At 34.3% G+C, this 25607-nt stretch overlaps 1 protein-coding gene across 3 annotated transcripts; it reads left to right on the forward strand.

Moving 5' to 3' along the window:
• The first annotated feature begins 941 nt into the window (after positions 1-941).
• Positions 942-15207, forward strand: LOC127097967 (protein DETOXIFICATION 12). 3 transcript variants are annotated; one of them, XM_051036469.1, is made up of 7 exons: positions 942-1383; positions 2462-3006; positions 3240-3326; positions 3418-3474; positions 3571-3809; positions 3910-4115; positions 14977-15207. In XM_051036469.1, exons 1-7 carry the CDS (start codon positions 1090-1092, stop codon positions 15037-15039), a joined length of 1491 nt encoding a protein of 496 aa, XP_050892426.1. In that variant the 5' UTR covers positions 942-1089; the 3' UTR covers positions 15040-15207. The 3 variants fall into 3 exon arrangements, with proteins under 3 accessions (XP_050892426.1, XP_050892424.1, XP_050892425.1); XM_051036467.1 differs by lacking the exon at positions 14977-15207 and adding an exon at positions 4201-4447 and having other exon boundaries at positions 945-1383; XM_051036468.1 differs by lacking the exons at positions 942-1383; positions 2462-3006; positions 3240-3326; ... (1 more) ...; positions 3571-3809; positions 3910-4115 and adding exons at positions 12458-12883; positions 13143-13687; positions 14026-14112; ... (1 more) ...; positions 14361-14599; positions 14686-14891.
• The last annotated feature ends 10400 nt before the right edge of the window (positions 15208-25607 follow it).

A 25607-nucleotide genomic window follows, 5' to 3' on the forward strand; every position in this document is an offset into this window, starting at 1 on the left:
AAAAAAGTTTTAATCTCCATCAAAAATACTACTGTGCCAATTAGTTTACGTAATTCTAAGACTAAATATTCTTTTTTACGTCATTTTCAACTAACGTAATTTATGGAAATAAAGTGTATAGTGAAATTTTATACTATTATCGAATGTTGTAGATGAATTTTCTTAGACCTTATGTGATGTTCTTCATCCAATTTGAATTCTTTTAAACTTTTTTATACTATTTTTTTTTAAAATTTAAAACAGAACATACGAATCCAACACAACATAATCCATAAATGAACGAGTCAGTTGGTTTTTAAAAAAAAATTGAGGGTTGAACAACGAACTCAATCCATTAAAATTTAAACGGATTGGGTAACGAATTATGTCAAATTCGATCCAATCCAACTCATGTACACCCTTATTTAATGAATATTTATTATAGATAAAAAGTCATTTTATAAACATGAATTATTAGCTTGTGAATGATTTGTGTGCATCGAGTAATGCTAACTTGTGTCCTAAAATACAAGTTAAAAAATAAATAGAAAAAATCTTATATTAAAAATTATGCATTCACATTAATAAAAATATATTTTTAAATATTTTATTAAATTTTTCAATAAAAAATTTCCATAAATGGATTTTTAAACTTATGTACATTACCCTAATTAATAAACAAAATAAAAATAATAACAAATTTATTATTTTTAAAATCTAAAAAAAAAATGAAGTTCCATTAAAAGTCAAACTTAAATTAATAAAAAATATTTAATAAATATATTTAACTTAAATATATTAAATAAGTTTAGTTTGTTGAGATATATTATATATAAAAATTACTATTATTCTTGACCAAAAAAAAACTTATTATTAAAAAAAATATTTAAAAAAAGTTACTTGTCTGTACATGTATGTATACTATGGATTAATAATGAATCAATTGATTAAGATGCCTAATTAATGCAGTCCTTAAGAGAATGAGAGAGTGACTGATTGAATAATAGTATTATTATATCTGAGTCTTATAAAATGCCAGCCAAATAAGAGTGACTCATGTAAACAAAACTTCTACAAATTATATATTGTATATTGGTGTATTCTTTCAATATGGCTCAAGAGAGAACCGCCATGGAAGAGAGTTTGTTAGGAAAAGAGATTGTTTTGAAAACAGATAGCCATGGAGAAGAAGAGAGGAAGAAGAAGAAGGGAATTACTAAGGCTATTTACGGGAAGGAAATGAAGAGGATTTGTTATTTATCAGGTCCTATGGTAGCTGTGGTTTTGTCACAGTATCTGTTGCAGGTTGTTTCTATCATGATAGTTGGTCATTTGGGGGAACTCGAACTATCTAGCGCCGCCATGGCTATCTCCTTCGCCGGTGTTACTGGTTTCAGCTTCCTGGTAATGCGTATAGTTAGTTTCTGCTTTTTCTGATACTATCTTGTTTGAGTGGTTTCTATTGTTTTTTAATTAGGTTAGTTTTTTATTTTTATGAAAAGTGTGTTTTGTTTTTTAGTATAGAAGCAAATATGAAGTTGTTTTGATTTTGTCGACAGGTTACGTGAGAGTTTTTATTTTTTTTATTTTTTATTTTTTTAATCTAGCTGTGTTTGGGTTTATATAATTAATTATTTAAAAATGGGTAATGAAGAGGTTGGCCACCTATGAAGTTAGACAATAATATTATTTATTTTTTTATTTTGAAAAGTCGAAATTGTGACCGACAAATTTAAGGATTAATCTCAGTGTTAGCAGGGTAATCAGAATAAAACTTTATATGAGATTGATCCAATACATAAATTCGAACATAAGACTTGAGATTTTAAAAACGAATCTCAGAAGTTAAGTCTTCACTAAATTAATCCAGGGGATTAATTATTTACTTAAGTCAAGATAACTTGTTCCTTAAGGGATTAATTTTTTTTAAATCTAATTAGGTTAGGGGTGGAAAAATAGTTCGGGTCCGCCCTTTTAGTTGTCGTATTTTGGTAGATCGAACAAAAATTTCAAATTTATCCATCTATTTTGTTTGCTCCACCTCATTTTTTTTTAAGACTTTTGACGGATGATGGTATCAACAATACAAACATAATTATTTTTTGTCATGTTTAGGCTTAAGGGGTGGTAGGACTCGACATCCCGTACCCCATTTTTAGTAGGTTTTGGCGGACCTAATAAAAGTTTAGACATGTCCCTCTTATTTTTTGATTGACTTTTGCTGACGCAAGCATAAACAGGACGGATATAATTTCTTGCCACTTCTAAATTTTTTTTAAGGGGATGCTCATGTCCATTTGTCATCCATAAATGTGATCTCATTTCAGTCTAAGAAAATTAAGTTATGCACCTTCAATGTATATACATATGTTTGGACACCCTTATCTTACTATCAAGGTTTTGAGATTTAGATATAAATTCATTTAACAATTTTCTCCCTCCAACATACTGAATGCATTGGTGATTTAACTGATGCTTACAGATGGGAATGGCTAGTGGCCTAGAAACCACATGTGGACAAGCTTATGGAGCAAAACAATATCAAAGAATAGGAATGCAAACATACACAGCTATCTTTTCTCTCATATTGGTTTGTCTTCCGCTATCTTTCATTTGGATCAACATTGAAAACATACTTGTTTTCACAGGACAAGACCCTCTAATTGCGCATGAAGCTGGAAGATTCACAATTTGGCTTCTTCCAGCACTTTTTGCATATGCAATATTGCAACCACTAGTTAGATATTTCCAAATACAAAGCTTGCTTATTCCAATGCTTTTGAGTTCTTGTGTCACTCTTGTTGTCCATATACCTCTTTGTTGGGCTTTGGTTTTCAAGACAGGATTGAGTAATATTGGTGGAGCAATTGCAATGAGCATTTCCATTTGGTTAAATGTGATTTTCCTTGCATTGTACATGAGATACTCTTCTTTATGTGCAAAAACTAGAGCTCCGATTTCTATGGAGCTCTTCCAAGGAATTTGGGAGTTTTTCCGCTTTGCTATACCTTCTGCAGTAATGATTTGGTGATTCATCTTCCTCTTCAACTCAACTTGTATATATTCTTCCACGACATAAATCAGCGTTTCCGTCCTTGAAATCAGAAGGGTCGACCAATGTAGTCCCTCTACCAAAGCCGTTCAATTGAAGGACTAAATTGACCAAACCTTCCGTATTTTGGACTAGAATGCTGATTTAATCTTTCAATTTCCCAAAAAAGTTTTCCAATCATAATCATTTTTCATGTTGATGATTGTAGCCTTGAATGGTGGTCATTCGAGCTAATTGTGTTACTGTCTGGGCTGTTACCCAATCCACAACTTGAAACTTCAGTTCTATCAGTTTGGTATGTTGCCTTCATTTTTTTTTACTAGTAATTCATTAATCTTAATTATCTTGTGAGTTTTTTGCTAATTATTTTTTCCATTTTTATATAGTCTCAATACCATCGCAACTTTCTATACAGTACCATTTGGAATTGGTGCTGCAGCAAGGTTAAAAGTTTAACATAACCAATATTCATTCTTAACATTCTCCCCTTTGAAGTTATATCTAATAGAATTATCGTTTTTTGTCTCCGCATATTATAGTACAAGAGTTTCAAACGAACTAGGAGCTGGCAATCCATTTGAAGCACGCGTTGCTGTGTTAGGTGCTTTGTCACTATCACTCGTTGAAACAGCTATAGTGAGTGCAATCCTTTTGGCATGCCGCCATTTCTATGGTTACATTTTCAGCAATGATAAGGAGGTTGTTGATTATGTAACTATCTTGGCTCCTCTGCTTTGTATATCTGTTATATTGGACGGCTTACAAGGTGTTCTCGCTGGTAAAATCCCCTCTCGTCATTACTAACTCGTCGTAACTACGTTAAACAATACTTGAACTAATTCTAATATGATATTCTGTTTCACTATTCTTTGATTCAGGGATTGCTAGAGGCTGTGGATGGCAACACCTAGGAGTTTATGTCAATCTAGGGGCCTTCTACCTCTGTGGGATTCCTGTTGCTGCTGCATTGGCATTTTGGGTTCAAGTGGGAGGGAAAGGACTTTGGATTGGTATACAAGTTGGTGCTTTTGTTCAATGTGTTCTTCTTTCTATCATAACATGTTGTATAAATTGGGAGCAACTGGTATGCCATTTAACCTTTCTCTTGAAACCATACATTTCAAATTTACTGTGCCTGCTTCTCAATTTGTGTGGTTTTACCTATGCAGGCAATGAAGGCTAGAGAGAGGTTATTTGATGTTCAATTTTCAGCAGAGAATAGATTGGTATGATATGATTGAGCATATGAGTAGGAATCTAAGACTACTATTCTAATGATACAAAGAACAAAAAGTTGAGCAATATATCAGTTTCACTAGTACTGTGCTGCAATGAACTCCAATTGCTATTTATGTGGTTTCCTTGTATTGTTGTGATTTTAGCCTAGATATGCCAAATCATACTTAGTAGTAATAATTGATAAGAAGTTGCTCTCCCTAGAGATAATTTATTTTATATTGATAATAAAGAGTTTTGCCTATCAAATAAAAGTAATGATTAGTTAAAATAAAATAGATCCTGTACCGATAGTAATCCGTGGGATAAAATATTTTATTATTGTAAAATTTAATATTATTTAAAAAATTATTTTAATGTCATATATTATTTATTTAAAAAAAAATTTAAAAATGTATTTTATGTTTAAATATAAAATTTTAATAATTTTTTAATAGTAGTAAGAACTAAGATTATATCTGTATCAACAATAATTTTTTTCTTTTTATAAAAATATTTTTATCAATAATTTTTTTTTTCGTTTATAAAAATATTTGTATTAATAATAGAATTTTTTTCATTTATAAAAATATTTGTACCTAACAATATATTTTTTTTCTGTTTATAAAAAGATTATATAAACAATACATTTTTTTCTATTTATTTGGATCAACAATAAAAAAAAATCGTATAAAAAATAAAATTATTTATAAAAATATTTGGATCATAAAAAATAATGTTATAAAATATTATTTTTAAAAATTCTATTATTCACTTTTATACTACATTTATTTTTCTAGTGTATAGAATATTTATTTTATACTAACCTTTAATTTCTTAATTTATCTCCATCACTTTTTAGCACTATTACCCTAAATATTTTCATCTTTTATAATTATACATTAATTAGTATCATAGTGATTTATTTTTGTTCATAAATATGCATTGTTTGATTTATTCTCTTATTTGTATTCACAAATATGACTTAACAGTTATTTAAAATATAATCTTTTTTTTTTAAATTTAAATTGTTATATATTTAATACTTTTTAGATAATTATACATATATTTATTATTCATTTAATTATTGTTTATATGCTATATAGAATAATAAATATAAAATGATCTTTTAATTTGAAACTATCTAAGTCGCTGCATTATTAATTTTCTGCCTGCAATCTTCATCAATCTTATAATTTTAACATTTTTCTCTTATCTTTATAAAAATGTTTGGATAGTAAAAAATAATGTCATAAAAAAATATTTTTATAACTCTTATCTAACAATTGTACAATAATTTGAATAATTTAAAATATAATCTTTTTTTTTAAGTTTAAATTATTATATATTTAATACTTTTTAGATAATTATACATATATTTATTATTTATTTAATTATTGTTTATATGCTATATAGAATAATAAATATAAAATGATCTTTTCATTTGAAACTATCTAAGTCGCTGCATTATTAATTTTCTGCCAGCAATCTTCATCAATCTTATAATTTTAACATTTTTCTCTTGTCTTTATAAAAATGTTTGGATAGTAAAAAATAATGTCATAAAAAAATATTTTTATAACTGTTATCTAACAATTGTACAATAATTTGATTTTTATCACTTTTTTTTTTCTATTGTAACAGGAAATATGATAATTAAATATATATTTTAATGTGCATTAATTATAAATGATAATTATAATATTAACAAGTTGAATAAATAATTTTAAATGATAATTATAATTTCAAAAAAATAATTGCAACTATTTATTATGGTCAACTTTTATTTATATGTTTTAATTAAATGTTTTTCATGATGTATCTGATGAATATATACTCAAGCAGTTTAATTACTTATGTTGAAATCCTAAAAGAATTGTAGTTTAAATATGTTATACATTTGTATTACGTCTAATTATTTATTTGTTTAAAATAAATAATGAGTAATTTATTATATTATAATAAGTTATAAAAATTTGGTAAAAGAATCATTTATTTTATGTAAAGACAGAAAGTTTACGAGACTCTTAATACGACACTTTCATTGACTCTAAAAGACTCGTGCATTTGTCTGGGTGAAGTATTATGAAGATTAATAATAATACACAAAAAATATTTAGATAATTAAATATAATGATGTGAATTTGTGACTGCGACCGCAATATTATTTATCAATATACTTTTCTCCTTTTATAAAAATATTTTATCAATGTTAAATTTTTTTTCGTTTATAAAAATATTAGTATCAAAAATATATTTTTTCTCGTTTATAAAAAATATTTGTATTAATAATATGTTAGAAGTTGTAATTCAAAGTTTTGATTGAAAGCTAGCATTCAACGAGGTCGAAGTAACTAGTCGAAGTTGTCGTAGTCAGCTGTATTCGATAGAGTCGAATACAACATAGAGTAGTATTGAAATGTAACTTGTAATTTTTCATTTTACATTTTGTACGTTTTAGGTTTGGATCGATTTGTATAGTTTGGGTTTAGGCTTTAGTTGTCTGTATAAAGGGCTTTGTATGATGTAATTATAACTTTACTCAATCCTAATTTTCATAATTCAGTTTATAGTTTTCTCTCTTTTATCTCTTCTTTTTCTCTGTCTTTTATCTTTCTTGAAAACTTTTGTTCAACAAATTGGTATCAAAGATCTCGGTTGCGATTCAGAGAGAATCTCTAAAGGAAAATGGAACAACAACATTAACATAATTTTCAACGAATTTACCGGTTTTCAAAAGGGAGAACTATGAAAGGTGGGTTGCGCAGATGAAAGCCATCTTCAGATTTCAAGATGTGTCTGAAATCGCAAAAGATGGAGTACCAACATTGAAAGTAAATGCAGATGATGCTCAGCAAGCTGCACACAAAGAACGAAGAAAGAAAGATGGAAAAGGTCAGTTCTTGGTTCACCAATGCGTGGATTCTAATGTGTTTGAGAAGATTATCGAAGAAGAAACAACGAAAGGAGCGTGGGACAAGTTGAAAAGCTTGTATGGTAGAGATGAAAAACTAAAAAGGATGAAGTTGCAGATGTTGAGAAAGTAATTCAAGATGACTCAGATGAAGGAAGATGAACCAGTCTCGAAATATCTTTCACGTGTGGTACTGCTAACGAACCAGTCTCGAAATATTTATGATAAGTAGGAAAAAAGTCCCTAAGTCTGTTGGGCTCAATATTCAGATTAGGTAAAGGGCTAAACAAAGCATGATTTTTTCCAGAAACAGTTATGGGAATAAGTACCTGAGATTCATAAATTCTTCGTTGTTGCTCAGTCTTTGGTTCAGGAATGTATTGTTGGTTACCCATCATCACTGGACTAGGAAGTGTGGCAAAAGGAGGGAGATCCGAGATCTTTTTAGGGCCCCTCGTGTGTTTGATAGAAACCTTGGCAACTTTGGTTGTTTCTTTGGGGGTTTTGCTTGAAGTGGCCATTTTTGTTAAAGTCTGAAGGGAAAAAATCTGGGTTTTTTGACTTTGTTTTGAAGAAGATGAAGAGTCGGAGGACTTGAGAGTTTTAGAAAGCGTAAAAGAGTGGAGGTAGTGAGTATTGCGTTTTTTATAGGGTTTTGTGGGAGAAAAAAACGGTTCAAATCAGCATTAGTGGTTGACAAACAAGTGGGACATGTGTCCCTCTAGGATTGCATAGTGGGACGGTGGTAATTAAGGCCTTAATCCCACGATCTCTTAAGGTATAGGAAACATAATGGTTAAAAAGATTCACGCATGGGTTGAAAAGACATGTTGGAAAAGGGTAATGATGATTTTGACGTCATATGCCAGGTGGGAAAAGATGGATAGTTTTTGCAATGTTGGAGCACTAGTGGCATCAAAGCTATGCAAGAATTGTTCAAAGGTGTCGAACCATAGTCTCAAAAAATGCCTTTTTCTTCGAGGTGTCGAAAATGACATTTTTAGGGGGCAATTTGTTAGCTCCAATTTCGACGTCTGATATGGATTAAGGGAATTAAATAAGGAAATAAGCTCCTGTGAAGAAATTGAATACTTAGACAAAATTATAAAGTTTGAAATTCCAGTCGAAAATACCTTGATACAAGGATAAAGGTGTTTTGTGGACTTAGAAATGTTTCCAGAAGTAGGGAAACAGAAGCATCACTAATGGCAGTTAGATAAGGGATTTAAATTCAAATAAGGGAGGGAATTTATTGTTATTATTTAAATTGCGGAGCATACATGAGGCATGGTGGACGATCACGCACATGCAGAGTGCCACTTGTCTCAATCTGGTGAATATGCCGTTAGAAGCAGTTATTTCGATTGGTATAAATAGGAAGTCTTAGTGTTGGGATATGTGGGTTCAAATTTATACAAATTCATCAAATTACCCAAAATATCCGTGTGTGGAGAAAGTGTAAATTGAGAAAATGTATGTTTTTTGTGGCACCATATTTTTATTCAAAGCAATTTAATCGATCTTGTCTTTTCTTTTCAGAAATTTATCTCCTTCGCCATTTACTTTCTAGTACTTTCATTGCTTTCCTTGCATTATCTTTCCTTTATATTCTTTAACAAGTCATTTAAGTATGAATTGTGTCGAAGTGTTTATCACTCATCAGACTTCGCCTAAAAACAATTAGCATATGTCATAGGATTAATATGATTGATCCTGTAAGTAACCAAAATATTTTTAATTTGGAAGATCAACGGTTGTTTATCAATTTTCATGGTAAACACTTTGTTACTTGGATACTAAGTAACTAATATAACAAATCCTAACCCTAACTAACTTGGGCTTCAACTTGGAATATATCACTACACTAATATTAAGTTCCACACGAATTAGTTTACAAATTATATCAAGGTTTATAAATCTTTGACATGTATTGTAGATTGCTTAAGTGAATTGGAATGACAATGGACTTTCGAGTATTGAACTTCTTATCAAATGGATTTTAGGCTTAATTTCATTCCAAATTTTAATTAATTAATTTTATAAAAACAGATAGTGTCGTGGGTGACACGTAAATACACTAGTGAGAACTTGAAGATTGAACGTGAAATGAATGCAGGAGTTCCTTAGTGGTCATAACCGTCATCGATGATTATTTTATAAATAGAATAAATAGCAAACTCATACATGTGATCAACGGCCGCAAAATTTCATACATACTCTCCATACCATTGGAGTACCCTAGTCAAAGAGCAAAATGGTTGAGCGAAAAATATGTATGCGCCTACGTCCAGTCTTTTTGTTTCCTTAAACAGAATATATACTTTTATTTTTGTTTTGTTTAATGTCATTTATTGCATTTTACCTTTTACCTAATGCTCCCCCTCAAGTGAAAGCGCTTCTTACTTCCACAACGGAACATTTCTTATTCACCACACTGGCGCTGTTGACACTCTTAAACGGAACATTTCTTATTCGTCACACTGACACCTTTGACTTTCGATACAATTAATCATATCCCTTTCTCGAACCAAAGAATCATGATACCATTTGTTGGGGGAGTTTTTCACTAGAGAGCATTGAACATTGTGGGACTTCTTCTTTTTTGGAGCAACACCTTTATGAGAGACACACCACATATTCACCCAAAACCTTAAGATGATATGTGGGTGAGTTCTCTCACATATAAATACTCAAGTCTCCATATTTCCAACCAATATGGGACTATTACCCACACTACTCACATTTGATACATTCTCAACAAGTCTCCTCCCTCAATCAATTCTCCTATTCTCTCGTGTCTCTCTCTCTCTCTTTAAAATTTTGTTTTCCCAACAACAAATTAATACTAAAGATAAAAGCTTTTGTTCAAATCCAACACATTAAATCATAAAATGAGTGAAAATGACATTATGAATGAGTGAGAAGAGCGACTACCGGTGGCGGGATTGGTTGTTGCAGGCGGAGTGAAGGGGGACGTCGTCGAAAGTCATCCGCGATTGTCAATGTCTCGTGCGGTGGTGTGTCTGGGATTCCATTAGGGGCGGTGGTATGCGATTGGATGGAGGAGGAGGTCATTGTATGAGCGTTTGTATGTGTGTTCACGATGGCGGTGCGAGAAGATGGTAGTCGCCGCTGTGATGGGTGTTGCATGTTGAAGCAGATCGGTGGATGAAAAGATGTATCGTCGAATTTTATTCCTCTTGTCTTCTTTCACTTCTCTTTGTTGTGGTGTTTGGATATTGTGTGATGTTGTTAGTAGTTGTAGAAGATGAAGAGGATTGTGTTTTGTGTAGGAAAATAATTGGTAGAAGTTGTGAAGTTATGGTTTTTACAGTGATGATATTGAAGAGTGAAATTGAAATGAGGTTAGATGTTGAAGGTTATGATGAATGTTGTGAAGGAAGGTGAAGAGTATATGTCACAATGGGAAGAAAAGGAAATAGAAGTGTATATGGTTGTGGGTGAGTAGAAGTGAAGTTGATGTATGAAAATGGTGAGACGGAAATGGTGAGTTTTGTTGTAGCAAGAAGAAGATGATATGGTTATCATGAGAGCTTTGTCACATGAATAATGAAGAAGATAATATGGCTTGTGTGATTTTCACTATTAAAGAAGATTTTGGTGGGGGTCACGTTGAATTTGAAGGAAGATGATCATATCTTCAATTTTTTCAGCCTGTAAGTTTTATAAGAGAGGTGAGAGTTGTGTGTTACATGGTGAAGAGAGGTTATGGATTTGTGTTTAATTTTGTGTGAAGGAATAAAGTAAACTTATGGTGTAAGGATGGTAAGAAGTTGGAGGGTTATGATGAGGAAGATATTTGAATTAAAGTGTGTTTTTGATGTTGTAGGTTGTGAGTTTATGGGGAAAAATGGGAACAAAAAGGGTGTATGTATTGTGTGTGATGTAGTATGTTCGTGTTGCATCGTTTTTTCTTCTTTAAGGGATCCCAAAGTTGAGCTAGTTAATGAAGATCATATTTGGTGGTGAAAAAGTCAAAACAAGAATCCCCCATTTATGTTCACATGAGACCGAGTTTTATGAGAGGAAGTTTTATGGAAAAAATCTCTAGCTTCTTGGATATTAAGTAACTAACCTAACAAATCCTAACCCTAACTAACTTGGGTTTGAGTTTCAACTTAGAATATATCACAACACTAATATTAAGTTCCATATGAATTAGTTTATAAATTATATCAAGGTTTATAAATCTTTGACATGTATTCCACATGAATTAGTTTACAAATTATATCAAGGTTTATAAACCTTTGACATGTATTGTAGATTGTTTAAGTGAATTGGAATAACAATGGGCTTTCGAGTATTGGACTTCTTATTAAATGGATTTTAGATTCAATTTCATTCCAAATTTTAATTATTTAATTTTATAAAAATAGATAGTGTCGTGGGTGACGCGTAAATACACTAGTGAGAACTTGAAGATTGAACGTGAAATGAATGCAGGAGTTCTTTAGTGGTCATAACCGTCGCATCAGTTATTTTGTAAATAGAATAAATAGCAAACTCATGCATGTGATCAAAGGTTGCAAATTTTCATACATACTCTCCATATCACTGGAGTACCCTAGTCAAAGAACGAAATGATTGAGCGAGATATATGTATGCGCCTACTACCAATCTTTTTTTCCCTTAAACAAAATATATACTTTTACTTTTGCTTTGTTTAATGTCATTTATTGCATTTTACCTTATCATTTATCACAATATGACTTCATTTAAAGTCTTTTTCTACGTCGTTATCGCTCACGCGACATCTGCATTCAATTCACACGCATGTGTGTTCATACAATCATTTGCACAAACTATTTTGAAGATTTTTCGAATTAATTTCACAGACTTTAAAACTCATGATTGTTTATCAAAAACACTGATAAACAGTAACTTAGAATGACCTACGTTGAGTATATATTGAATATATCCAAAGATATCTATCCAAAATCTAAAGGATATTTAAGTATTTTTTTCGTAATGTGGAAGTAACATGCATTAAAAATTCCATTATAAAATAGACTTTTACCCCAATTGTTTTATTCCAATATTTAATTAATTAATTTCATAAAAAACTTAATAACAATTACTAATTATTAATTATTTTATAAAATATATTAATTAATACATTATGCTATTCAACATTTTCACATAATTAAAAGTAACTTTTATTTCCTAAACATCTTTGACACGTCTCAAAAAATGAAAGAGATAAGACAAAAGTAACATTGAAAAATGAAAAAGTTGTGTTTTGAAATAGCAATATGTTAATGATTTAATAGACTAAAATGCCGTAATACGATGGAGAATATTAGTAGTATAAGCGTAGGAAGACAATGAGAAGGTGACTATGAATAGCGAAAGCCACCAAAAAAGAGAGACCCAGAGGTCCAAATTCTATCTCGGTATTCTTCTTCAAAATGGCCGAAGAGAGAACCGCAATGGAAGAGAGTCTGTTATTAGGAAAAGAGGTTGTTTCGAAAACAGAGAGCCATGGAGAAGAAGAAAGGAAGAAGAAAGTAATCAGTAAGGATATTTACTTGAAAGAAATGAAGAGGATTTGTTACCTATCAGGACCTATGGTCGCTATAGGTTTGTCGCAATACATGTTGCAGGTTGTTTCAATCATAATAGTTGGCAATTTGGGTGAACTCGATCTCGCTAGCACCGCCTTATCCATCTCCTTCACCACTGTCACTGGTTTCAGCTTTCTGGTACTATCAACTTACTTCATCATAACCACTCTTTTTTACAAATAGATAGCATAACATAACCACTAAAATGTTTTGTGACAACCTTAAGACTAGGTTTGGAGTTTGGTTTATGTCTCCCTTTTATAATAAGGTTCTAGAGTCTTCAGGGGGACAACTGTCTTGGGTACATATGTTAAAAGATCTCAAGAGTATTGTATATGTTTGTGCATCCTCATAATAAGATATACCTTTTCATTGGTGATTTTACTCATGGTAACAGGTGGGAATGTCTAGTGGCCTAGAAACCATATGTGGACAAGCTTATGGAGCAAAACAGTATCAAAGAATAGGAATGCAAACATACACAGCTATCTTTTCTCTCATATTAGTTTGTCTTCCGGTATCTTTCATTTGGATCAACATTGAAAACATACTTGTTTTCACAGGACAAGACCCTCTAATTGCGCATGAAGCCGGAAGATTCACAATTTGGCTTCTTCCGGCACTTTTTGCATATGCAATATTGCAACCACTAGTTAGATATTTTCAAATACAAAGCATGCTTCTTCCAATGCTTTTGAGTTCTTGTGCCACTCTTGTTTTCCATATACCTCTTTGTTGGGCTTTGGTATTCAAGACAGGGTTGGATAATGTTGGTGGAGCAATTGCAATGAGCATTTCCATTTGGTTTAATGTGATTTTTCTTGGATTGTACATGAGGTACTCTTCTTCATGTGCAAAAACTAGAGCTCCGATTTGTATGGAGCTGTTCCAAGGAATTTGGGAGTTTTTGCGCTTTGCTATACCTTCTGCAGTAATGCTTTGGTGATTCATCTCTCCCCTCAACTCAGCTTATATACATTCTTTCACAAAATAAATCAGCATTTCGTTCCTCGAAATTAGAAGGGTCGAGCAATTTAGTCCCTGTATCAAAACATCTTGAGTAAACATCCATCAATACTAATGAAAAATCTACAAATTGGTTTAAATAGTCTGTAGCTGTAAAATGCTAAATTGACCAAAGTTGTTCCATTCAAGGGCTCAAATTGCAATTTTGTAAATTTGAGGGACTAAATTGCAACTTTCTTCAAGTAATTGTGTTGTGGTACTGTTTATTTTCCATAAAATTGAATGATATTTGATTTTCATGTTGATGATTGTAGCCTTGAATGGTGGTCATTTGAGCTAATGGTCTTACTGTCTGGGCTGTTACCAAATCCACAACTCGAAACTTCAGTTCTATCAGTTTGGTATGTTGCCTTCAATTTTTTTTACTTCTACTAATCCATCAATCTTAGTTATCTTATGAGGTTTTCCGCTAATTATTTTTCCATTTTTATATAGTCTCAATACCATTGCAACTCTCTATACAATACCATTTGGAATTAGTGCTGCAGCAAGGTTACAACTTTAACATATACAATATTCATTTTTAATAGTCTAACCATTGAACGTATATCTAATTGAATTATCCCTGTTTATCTGTCTCTGCATATAGTACGAGAGTTTCAAACGAATTAGGAGCTGGGAATCCATTTGAAGCACGCGTTGCTGTGTTAGGTGCCATGTCACTTGCACTCATAGAAGCAAGTATAGTGAGTGGAACCCTTTTTGCATGCCGCCATGTTTATGGTTATGTTTTCAGCAATGATAAGGAAGTTATTGATTATGCCACTGTCATGGCTCCTTTGGTTTCTATATCTGTTATATTGGACAGCATACAAGGTGTTCTCACAGGTAAAATCCCCTCTCGTCATAACCACGTTAAACAATACTTCAACTCATTCTAACATGATATTCTGTTTCACTATTCTTTGATTCAGGGATTGCTAGAGGCTGTGGATGGCAACACCTAGGAGTTTATGTCAATCTAGGGGCCTTCTACCTCTGTGGGATTCCTGTTGCTGCTGCATTGGCATTTTGGGTTCAAGTGGGAGGGAAAGGACTTTGGATTGGTATACAAGTTGGTGCTTTTGTTCAATGTGTTCTTCTTTCTATCATAACATGTTGTATAAATTGGGAGCAACTGGTACGCCATTTAACCTTTGTCTTGAAACCATACATTTCAAGTTTACTGTGCCTGCTTCTCAATTTGTGTGGTTTTTACTATGCAGGCAATGAAGGCTCGACAGAGGTTATTTGATGTTCAATTTTCAGCTGAGAATAGATTGGTATGATATGTTTGAGCATATGTCTAGGAATCTAAGTGTACTATTCTAGTGATAGAAAGAACAAAAAGTTGAGCAATATATCAGTTTCACTAGTACTGTGCTGCAATAAACTCCAATTGCTATTTATGTGGTTTCCTTAGTATTAACAACTGATAAAAAGTTGGTCTTCATAGAGATTGTATTTTATTTTATCTGCGCCACAAAGTTAAATTAGTATGAAGAACCCTTTTATGCATGATTTATCTTACTCACATGCTTGAACCTATGATGCATAGCCACAGTACCCGGTGCGGATACTGGCTACGACATTTAAAAGAAAATCATACTGTGGGTACATTAGTAATTTTTTTTATTTTATAAAATATAATAAAAGAGAACAAAATTGTTAGGTTCATAGCAAAATACCATTATAAGAAATTGAAAAAACTAAAAATAATATTAAGATATAATAAAAAAAATAAAAAAACATAAATATATTATATTGACATTTAAGAAAATCACAAATTTTATTCTAAACCGAATAATAAGAAAAAATAAAGTACCATAAATACGGTACGAATATCCGGTACAAATGTGTATCCGGTATCGGTACTTCATCATTTTAGAAGTATCTATGCTTCATTAGTTGAATTAAAAAAGATAAAGACATACAATATTAAAAGTTTTGATCCAGTTTATAAAGTATTAGAGCATAGTTTAAATTCATGAAGGAGATATTAACAAAGAGAAAAAGACATGTTGACGATGAAACCATTAAATTATAAGCAATGTTGTGATTGGTTAAAAATATATATGTTGAAGAAGTTTCGTATCATTTAATTTTATAAACGAAGATATTATGTTAACATATGACTTGATAATCTCGAGAGATAAAAGAAAATTGAAAATGAAAAAGATATTATATTCTATTGATTAAAAGAAAAGTTGTTACATAAGAGATATATAGATATATAGAAAAGCACGGTAACAATCCTATAAAATAGTACTAATAACAAATTAAAACTAAATCTAAATCGTAAAATAAAAACTAATTAGAATATGTTAACAATCCCCTTCAAACTCGAAGTAATCCAAGTTTGACAACAAGCATTGTAAAAGGACCCATGTACAAATTCTTAATGAACACATCAACAACTTTATTGGTAAAGTCAATATGTATGAGGTCTATGATACTAGCCAAGTGTTTGTCTCGCACAAGATGACAATCTAATTTGACATGTTTGGTTCGTTTGTGAAAGACAGGGTTAGTTGCAATATAAATGTCGTTGTGATTGTCACAAAACAAACTAACATGTGTATTATGCTGGATATTAAAGTATTGTAAGAGATAAATAAGTCATTGTGCCTCGCATGTTGTATTAGCCAGAACCCTGTATTCAGCTTCCGAGGATGACTAAGATATAATATGTTTTTTGTTTTTCAACTTATGAGGGAGGAGCTGTTAGTGTTGGTGTGAGCCATAGAGGCCAATTCTTTTGGTACTTGTATCGAATTATTTATTAACAATAAAAGGCTTTTTCTTTATTATGTTTGTTTAATAAAATCCCTAGAATAACTAGTTCGTTTAATGTACCAAGTGTGACTTAATCATAAGATCCCATTAAACATAAAGACAATATTCTTAAAGTATCCGTAGTCGAACTTTGTTGTGAAGTTGGATAACATTAAATCATTAAGATTATTATGTATATAGATTGATGATCACATCTCATGGATCATGGATAAGGAGTTATCAAGTCTTAAACATAAGTATGAATATTATGAGTAATAATTATACTGGATTGACCCGCTATAAGAATACTACATAGAATGTTATGCAAAGTGTTATAAGTTATTCTCATGGTGATAATGGTGTATACCACCCTTCGACCTGAAACCACTATGGACCCTAGATGTAGAGTCGAGTGCTTTATTGCTGATCAAACGTTGTTTGTAACTGGATGACCATAAAGACAGTGGATAAGTACTCCACGAAGCATGCTGAGGGACATGAGTGACCTAGATGAAATTTTCACATCTTGCGTAACAGGATAAATGTCTAAGGGTCCAATATTGAACTAGACAAGGATGACATGGTCTATGCCTTGTGTTCAATATAGACATAAGGGCAAAAGGGTAATTGTCCATACAACTATTATCACAAAAAGGAATTTATCAGATCACATGACATTTTCGTTTCTTGTGTAGTAGTGATGTGTTGCTAGATACCGCTTACTGTTTATTATGTTAAATACGTAATTTAATATAATTGTCAATATCGCGAAAACCTATAGGGTCACACACCAAAGGATGGATTGATGAGAGATAGAGTAAATAAGGAACACCGTAAGGTACGCTGCACTCAAGTGAATTGTAGAACATCGTAAGGTACGATGCACTTAAGTAGAATACAAAATGTAGTAAGGTACCACACACTTAAGTGATTTTAGGTATACCATAAGATATGGGCCACATACACTTAAGTGGGCTTTTTAGCTTGCAGCCCACATAAGTGGTTCTATAAATAGAACCCTTATGCAGAAGCATTTCAATAGATGAAATTTCGTTTCTCTCTCTCTCTCTCTCTCTCACACACACACACACACACACACACACCCACACACATACACACACATACACACACACACACACACACACACACACACACACACACACACACACACACACACTCAAAGCCTTCATTCGTAGCAGCTAGCATTGAGACGGAAGGAATCCGTTCGAGTGGACTAAGTAGAGGCGTTATCACCATTCAACGCTCGTGATCACTCCTTAGATCTGCATCAAACGTTTCAATCGCCACAAGAGGTAACTGTTTCTATCACTGATCATTCCCATTCATAAGGATCATTAAAGGAAATTTTTTAATTTCTGTTGCGGTTTGGATCATAATTTTCCTTCAGTGGTGATCGCTCACCATTTCCATTGAATTCCCACCGTTAATCCGACGTATTTTCATCACTTTGGTAAGATTTATGTTTGTTTTTAGTTGCTTTGGAGTCATTTATCATGTTTTGTTGGTTTGGTATCGCATTGCATTCGATTACAAGTTTATGTCAAAAAGATCTCGTTTATGCTTCGTTTAGTAGTGTCATTGTTACAGGCCATTGCACAGGTTTAAAAGCAATAATGGTGAAGTTATGGATACTCAGAAAGGCAAAAATATGAAGAAACAGCAGGTCAACACGGGCACCCGTGTGCCACAACACTGCCCGTGTTGTTGATCAGGCAGAGCAAAATGGGAGAAGAAAATAGAGATCAACACGGGCACCCGTGTGTCACCACACGGCCGTGTTGATTAAAACAGTGCATTAACACGGGCACCCGTGTGGAGGAACACGGCCCGTGTTGTTGCCTCTGTAGCTTGTGTTGAAAATAATTATTTATGGAGAACAACACGGCCACCCGTGTGGTGGCACACGTCCGTGTTGATTGGGCGCAGCTTGGAAACCCTAACTTTTGCTTTGTGAACCGATTCTGCTCATTAAGGGTAGTTTGGACCTTTTGCTTGGAAGAGATTCATCTGAAGCTATAAGAAGGCTTGGAAGAGAAAGAAGAAGAGACTTTTTTGATGGACGAAAGAAAACATTGCATTGGAGAAGATAGCTACTACGGAGGATTTGAAGACGGCGAGATTCAAGGGCATCAACCATTGAAGATCAAAATCTCCTAATTCTTTGTAATGTCTAATCTTTACATTATGAATTCTTTAAGTACTATGAGAGGCTAAACCCCCTGATGCTAGGGGGGTGGTCCTGATGTTATCGCATGTTATGAATTTGAACAAATGATTTCTTGATTACTATGTTACTTATTTCAATTCAATTGTGTGATGTTATTATGCTTTTGTATCGGACAAATACAAATTGATCTATGACTTTCAATAACAGGATTGTGATTGTTAGGGTTTTCACACAATTGGGTTTATGAATGCATCATCTAGGACTAGTAACTTTCATAAATCACCGTAAACCTTGATATTATGTATGATTAAAACCAATGATTAATTGAATGAACATTTGAGTAAGAATTGGTAGTTTAATAGTTTCTTCCTTAAGGACTTAAGTAAGAACATCCTGAGGTTCGGTGATTGAATGTTTCATATGTATTAAGGAAATCTTGACTAGATTCATAACTGGTTAAATCAACCACTCACCCTAGCATCTTTTATCTTAATCAATTATTTTTACTATTTTTGTGTTTACTATTATAAATTCCAAAACAAACTAACCATTATCTTTTTGTTCTGATAGAATCAAATTAAAATAAGTATTTCCTACGCAATCCCTGAGATCGATACTTGGAAATAAAACTCCTTATTACTACATCGGTAAAAATAGTACACTTGCTATTTTTCCGATCAAGTGGTATCAGAGCCACTTATGAAACCATGCATCTGATAGTTGTTTATTTTCTATATTAATACAATTAAAAGACATAATGAATTAAATAATAAACGAGTAATTAAATTTGGCATCATGTGTGTATGATTTGGATGATTTATGTTGACTATGCTTCGGAATCCGATGTTAGTATGGTGATGCAGCGATACATCGATCGTCCATAGGTTACATAAATGAGATCGATCAATTTATATTTATGATATAAGTAATTCTGATGCAAAATATGGTATATATGATATATTGTTTCTATTTCGTTCATTAAAACACTTAATGATTGATATTCCTTTGAGCGATCAATGATCATTTGCTTCGAAATTCGACATTAGTATGGTGAAGCAATGACGTGTTGATTAATCATACTGAATTATCAATCGAAGTGTGTTTGACGGTATGAAATTATTGCATTAGGGTTCATGACGGTACAAGGGTTGTGTTGTCAAAGAGTTATACGATTAGGGTTGTGACTGCACAAGAGTTGTTCTTTAAAGTATCAAATATTGATGCGAAAAATGGCGTCGGTTTAAAATGTATTGTTCATTAAAATTTTGCATCAGGGCACTGCCTCTACAACCCCGCAGGGGGCGCTGCGTAGTGTGATCAATCGCTGAAATTTAATTTGGTTTGTTTAATTAACAGAATTTAAATTAATAATAATAATGTGTTTATTATTATTGTCTTGTGGTGATCGGTTATGGCCTTAGTTTTCCTTTATTTTGTTTTTGGGATTTTAAAATACGGCCTGCGTGTCGTGCCTCTCTTTTAATCTCTTAATGTAACTTCTTTTCTCATCTCACTCCCTCGTATGTAAAACGAGTTTCTTTTATGTAATGTTATGAAGAAAGAGAAGAATACAATTGTATACATGCGTTTTCGACGCCATGAGATTAGTATGCAAAATGGTTCCCTCGACGAATGACGCCATAAGAGTTGTTCGCCACTTCGACAAAAGTGATGGTTCGACATTTCGACAGGATAGTTGCAGATAGGAAGACGTCTTTGACAAACACGGATGATGATATAATATTTCAACAATTTGACAGAGCCTGGAGAAAGACATCATTTCGACGTGAAATGTAAATTCAAATTCAAAAGAGTTGTGACGTTTGGCAGAAGACGCGTGGAAGCATCTGGCGAAAGGAAGAAAGCCAAGTGTTACAGTTTTTGGATTTGTTCGTTAGTAGCAGTTATTTTATTTGTATATAAATAGGATAGTTGTTATCAGAAAAGGGTGTGAAAATTTACTTGTACAAAATTCCTGCAAATACTCAAAGTACCCGTGTGAGAGAAAAGAGTCATATTTAGAACATGTATGTGTAAACAAACGCCAATTCTTTTGAAGTTTATTTATAAAGTTTAAAGTTCTTTATCAATTTCTATTTACTTCTACTAGTCAATTACCTTTCTGCATTTCGTCTTTCGACACTTTATGTTTCGTCAGATATTTTCTGCCATTTATCTTATCTTGTCAAATTTACATCTATTTAAACGTTTCTAATCAACACCTTTCGACATAAAAACTTTATAAGCCAAATGAAAGGTACAAACGCCGTTCTAGAGATTTACGAAGTTATTTAGATTTGCACATGTCCTAGGATTTGTGTGGTTGGTCCTGCAAGTAACCCAATTCTACAAGTTTTGGTAAACCAGAGGTTGTTCGCCAAAATTCACAGCGAACAAATTGGCACGCCCAGTGGGACAGTGCAGAAATCTAAAACTTAGATAATCGTTAATCAAGGTTTTTTCTTCGTTGTATGAGACTAAGAAGCGGTAAATTAGCCGTATCTGACGTAGAAAGACCTAAAATAACAAGAGTAAGGAAAATGGCGAATCAACCAAATAATCCAAATAATCCTAATCCAAGTGAAGCCATACCAGTATCCAACCCTATCCCTTCGACGGGAGGCAATGTAGGATCAGTCCCTGTGTCAGAGGCTATGCCTTCGTCAACAGGGTCAATACCAGCGGTTTCAATTTCGCAAAATGCGCCTAGTTCGTCCGTTAGGGCGCAACAAATGCCTGTTGGGACACCCCCTCCTATGGGAAACACTTCTAGGCCTTTTGTGACGAATTTCACCATGCCTCTGCCCGGTAGGGAACAACCATTTGGAATGCCAACTTCAGTAATGGCAAATCTACACAATGCCCCGGTAGTGTATTCTGATTCTATGGCCAATATGTCTTCACCTTTACAAGGGTCAGGATATGGCGGAAACATGAGTAGACTAAATCAACAACCACTTTACGTGCCGCCGATAACAAATAATTCGGCGCAGGTGATTAGATAACAAATGGACAAGAGTAATCATGATATGGTCCAGATGTTGACACAACAAATGGGAGCGGTGTTTAATCCTCTAATTCAAAACACCACCCAAACAAACCAAGTGTTGGCAGCGCAGATGACGCGCATTGCTGACTTTTTTGGGGTCCCTCAAACTCGACACAGAGAACAAGTGGTTCATAACCCAGTGGTAGCGGTCCAGGAAGAGCCTACGATAAACCAAATACCGTTAGACAATCCTCATACAAACGTCAGAAACCAAGAGGATGTAGTCGAACAGCCTCGTGTCGAAATCCCTATTTCACAAGAACCTAGAAGGATAGTAATCCAGAGAGGCCAGGACGCAGATGCTGTGTTGCAACAGCGAATCCAGTATAATAACCCTCCTGTCGAAAATAATTTAGCGGCCATGGTCGAAACGATAATGGCACAAAATGGGATGAACATGGGATTACAAAGGCCCAGTTACGCTTCCCCACTATCGGAATATATTCTGCAAGAAGAACTGCCACCAAGGTGGAAAGTTCCTAAGTTCACAAAGTTCTCAGGAGACACTAGTGAGTCCACCATAGAACATGTGGCACGTTATCTGATTGAAGCAGGGGAGATAGCCCGTAATGAAAATTTGAAAATAAAATATTTCCCTAGTTCCTTGACGAAAAACGCGTTCACTTGGTTTACATCTTTGCCTGCAAACTCAGTATATACGTGGACCCAATTAGAAAGATTGTTACATGAATAATTTTACGTGGGACAAACAAAAATAAGTCTGAAAGAATTAGCCAGTGTTAAGAGAAAACACTCAGAATCAATAGATGATTATTTAAATAGGTTCAGATTGCTAAAGGCTAGATGTTTCACTCTGGTGCCAGAACATGAGTTGGTCGAAATGGCCGCAGGGGGACTAGATTATTCTATAAGGAAGAAACTAGATACCCAGTATCTGAGGGATATGGCACAATTAGCAGATAGAGTGAGACAGGTCGAAAGGTTAAGGGACGAAAAATTCAGAGCAAATAAGAATAAAAAAGAAAGGGTGGCCTACATAGGGGTTCGCCAAGATGATGAGTACGACGAAAACGAACCAAGTAATTTCGACGAACAAGAGATTGATATAGCAGAACTAAAACAAGGCCCACCTTATTCGTGTAAAGTACTAACTCCATCGAACGGAAACCCAGTCAAAACAAATGATAAGTTCCCCAAAAGAACTTATACATTCGACATCACCAAATGTGACGAAATTTTTGATTTGTTGGTTAAAGATGGCCAATTAATAAAACCACCAGGCGCTAAAGAACCGCCTATGGAACAACAGAAAAAGAGAGGTTTTTGTAAATACCATAATTTTCTGGGCCATAAAACATCTCGCTGTTTCCTTTTCAGGGATCTCGTTCAAAATGATATCCGTGAGGGAAGGATGAAGTTTGGGGATAAGCCAAAACAACAGATGAGGATTGATTCGAATCCTATGCAGCCAGTCGAAGCCCATTACGCTGAACCATCCATTGTGAACATGGTGGAGGTCGAAGTTGCTCCTGATGGCAATTTTGAAATGGTGGAAGCTGTTGGAGAATTCGACACAAATATCAACATGGTGGAGCTTGCTGATGATCTCGCAAACCAGAACGAAGTTGAAGTTGCTAAAGGCTTCGACGACCAGAAAAAGATGGAAACTACTGAAGGTTTCGACAAAAAGGACAGTGACAATACTGCCGAAGATGGTTTGGTTCGACAAGACGAGAATTGGGACTGCTTGGGACAACCAAGTGGGAAGTACGATTATCTCGTGAAATACAATGCGCCTACAAGTTCTCAGATCGACATCAACACAATCCAACCAAGCGGTTGGGGAGATATTCCTTCAGACAACAATGAAAAAATATCTGAAACAATTGAGAATCCCCCTATTATAAAAAGGAAGGTTACTGAAGACCTCACCATTGAAAACAAGGCTACTGAAGGCCTTGATTTTGATCAAACAAAGACAGGTGATGACGCAAACTGCGTCAACACCATGGGACCTTTCAGCAAAGAGGTCACAAGAATCAAAACAGAAGTTGTGAATGGTCCTACGAAGCCTATGACCAGTGGAATCCTGCGCAGAATAATGGAAGACCCCAAAAGAAATTGGAACAAATGTTGTTGCAAACATGGTCCCAAGAACATGTCTTGGTGCTGCTGCCCAGAAAAGGAGTCGGACCAGATACCAAGTGGTGTCGAAGTCGAAGAAGAAGGACTCATCAAGAAAATGAACGACTTAAGCATTGCTGACGAACGAAATGTTGGGATAAACATGGTGGAAGTATCTCAGGGAGATCAAGCTGAAATGGGTGAAGATCGTCGTCGAAAGGAGTACCAAAGGCTGGCGTATCCCAAAGAGGAAGAAAACCTAATAGAATTCATCAAGAGGTGCCAAAGGATGAAAACCAAAGTAATGATATGCCCACGCTGTAGTGCGATTTTCGACAGGAAGGCAACAACCAACCTGGAAGTAGTGGATAAAGCCAAGAGGAAAGAGAATTGGGGGACAGTAAGATATGACCCGAGGAGAAGTGATCACCACCAGTGGAGGCATGGAGAGAGACACCATAACACCTATAAACCATCAAACAAAGCAACGGATGACAAATGGGTTCAACCCATTAGAGATGCCCAAGGGCAGAAAAAATGGGGAAAGTTCGAGGTTCAGAGAGGCGCTTCAATGGAAGGCAAGAAGGAAATGGAAAAGCACAAGCCAAGACCATATCCTTCAGAAAACTATAAAGGAAAAAACCCTATGTAGAGATCCCAATGGAGAAGATTCCAGAGGCAAAAAAGGGCAGAAAAGGAGGCTGCAGAAAAGAGCGTGAATGGAAAAGACACTGACAGCAAAAATAAAGCAGAGTCTAGTAACAATCGCCAGATAATGAGCAGAAAAGAGACTTCCCTCCAGATCAATCCTGGTAGCATAGTCGAACCAGTGGCGTCGAAAGAGAAGATGCAGGAAGACGACGAAGAAACTGACAACTTCGAATCTGACTCAGAAGCATCCTTTAATGTGATCTGCAACGTGGTGTCTGTTCTCCCTAGAGATTATGATAGAGTAATGGAGGTCGAAGACGAAGAAGACGAGATGGAAGAAGAAACAATGGCACACAGGCCCGTCTGCTACTACGTGATGAACAATGGGTGCGTCGAGGAGCAGAATGCTTTCTTCGAAAGGCCAGATGATTCCATGAAAGCCCATTTGAAGCCTTTATTCATAAAAGGAAAGGTGGAGAATGTTGGTGTAAACAAGATACTGGTGGATGGGGGAGCAACAGTAAATTTGATGCCCCATTTTATGCTAAAGAGGATTGGAAAGGATGATTCAGACGCAAAACCCCACAACATGGTGCTGTCGAACTATGAAGGAAAAGTAGGGACCACTATGGGCGTTATCCAGGTGAATTTGACTGTTGGAACCATAACAAGACCAACGATGTTCATGGTCATTGCTTCAAGGGCGAACTACAACCTACTGCTGGGAAGGGAGTGGATTCATGGCGTGGGAGTCGTACCTTCTTCAATGCACCAACGAATAGCCATATGGAGGCCAGACGGGATCGTCGAAAACATTGAGGCGGATCAAAGCTATTTCATGACAGAGATAAACAATGTCAACAATCAAAGTTTTGACAAGAACCTGGCTCACATACCTCCATGCAACCCAGCCGAATTCGACTTAAAGGCAACAGACAACGCCTACTGCTCCATGTACCTTCATCCTACACATGGTTTCCAGTGGGACAAAGAAGTGATTGGCGAATCTTACATGTGGGGAACTACTCATATAGCGCCAACAGGATGGGGGAGCGAATTTGATGATGACGAGTAAAGAATCAGCGCTCGAAAAAATTACGGCTTACATA

This window comes from Lathyrus oleraceus, chromosome 6 (assembly GCF_024323335.1).
Source record: "Lathyrus oleraceus cultivar Zhongwan6 chromosome 6, CAAS_Psat_ZW6_1.0, whole genome shotgun sequence".
In the NCBI taxonomy this organism is placed as follows: Eukaryota; Viridiplantae; Streptophyta; class Magnoliopsida; order Fabales; family Fabaceae; genus Lathyrus; species Lathyrus oleraceus.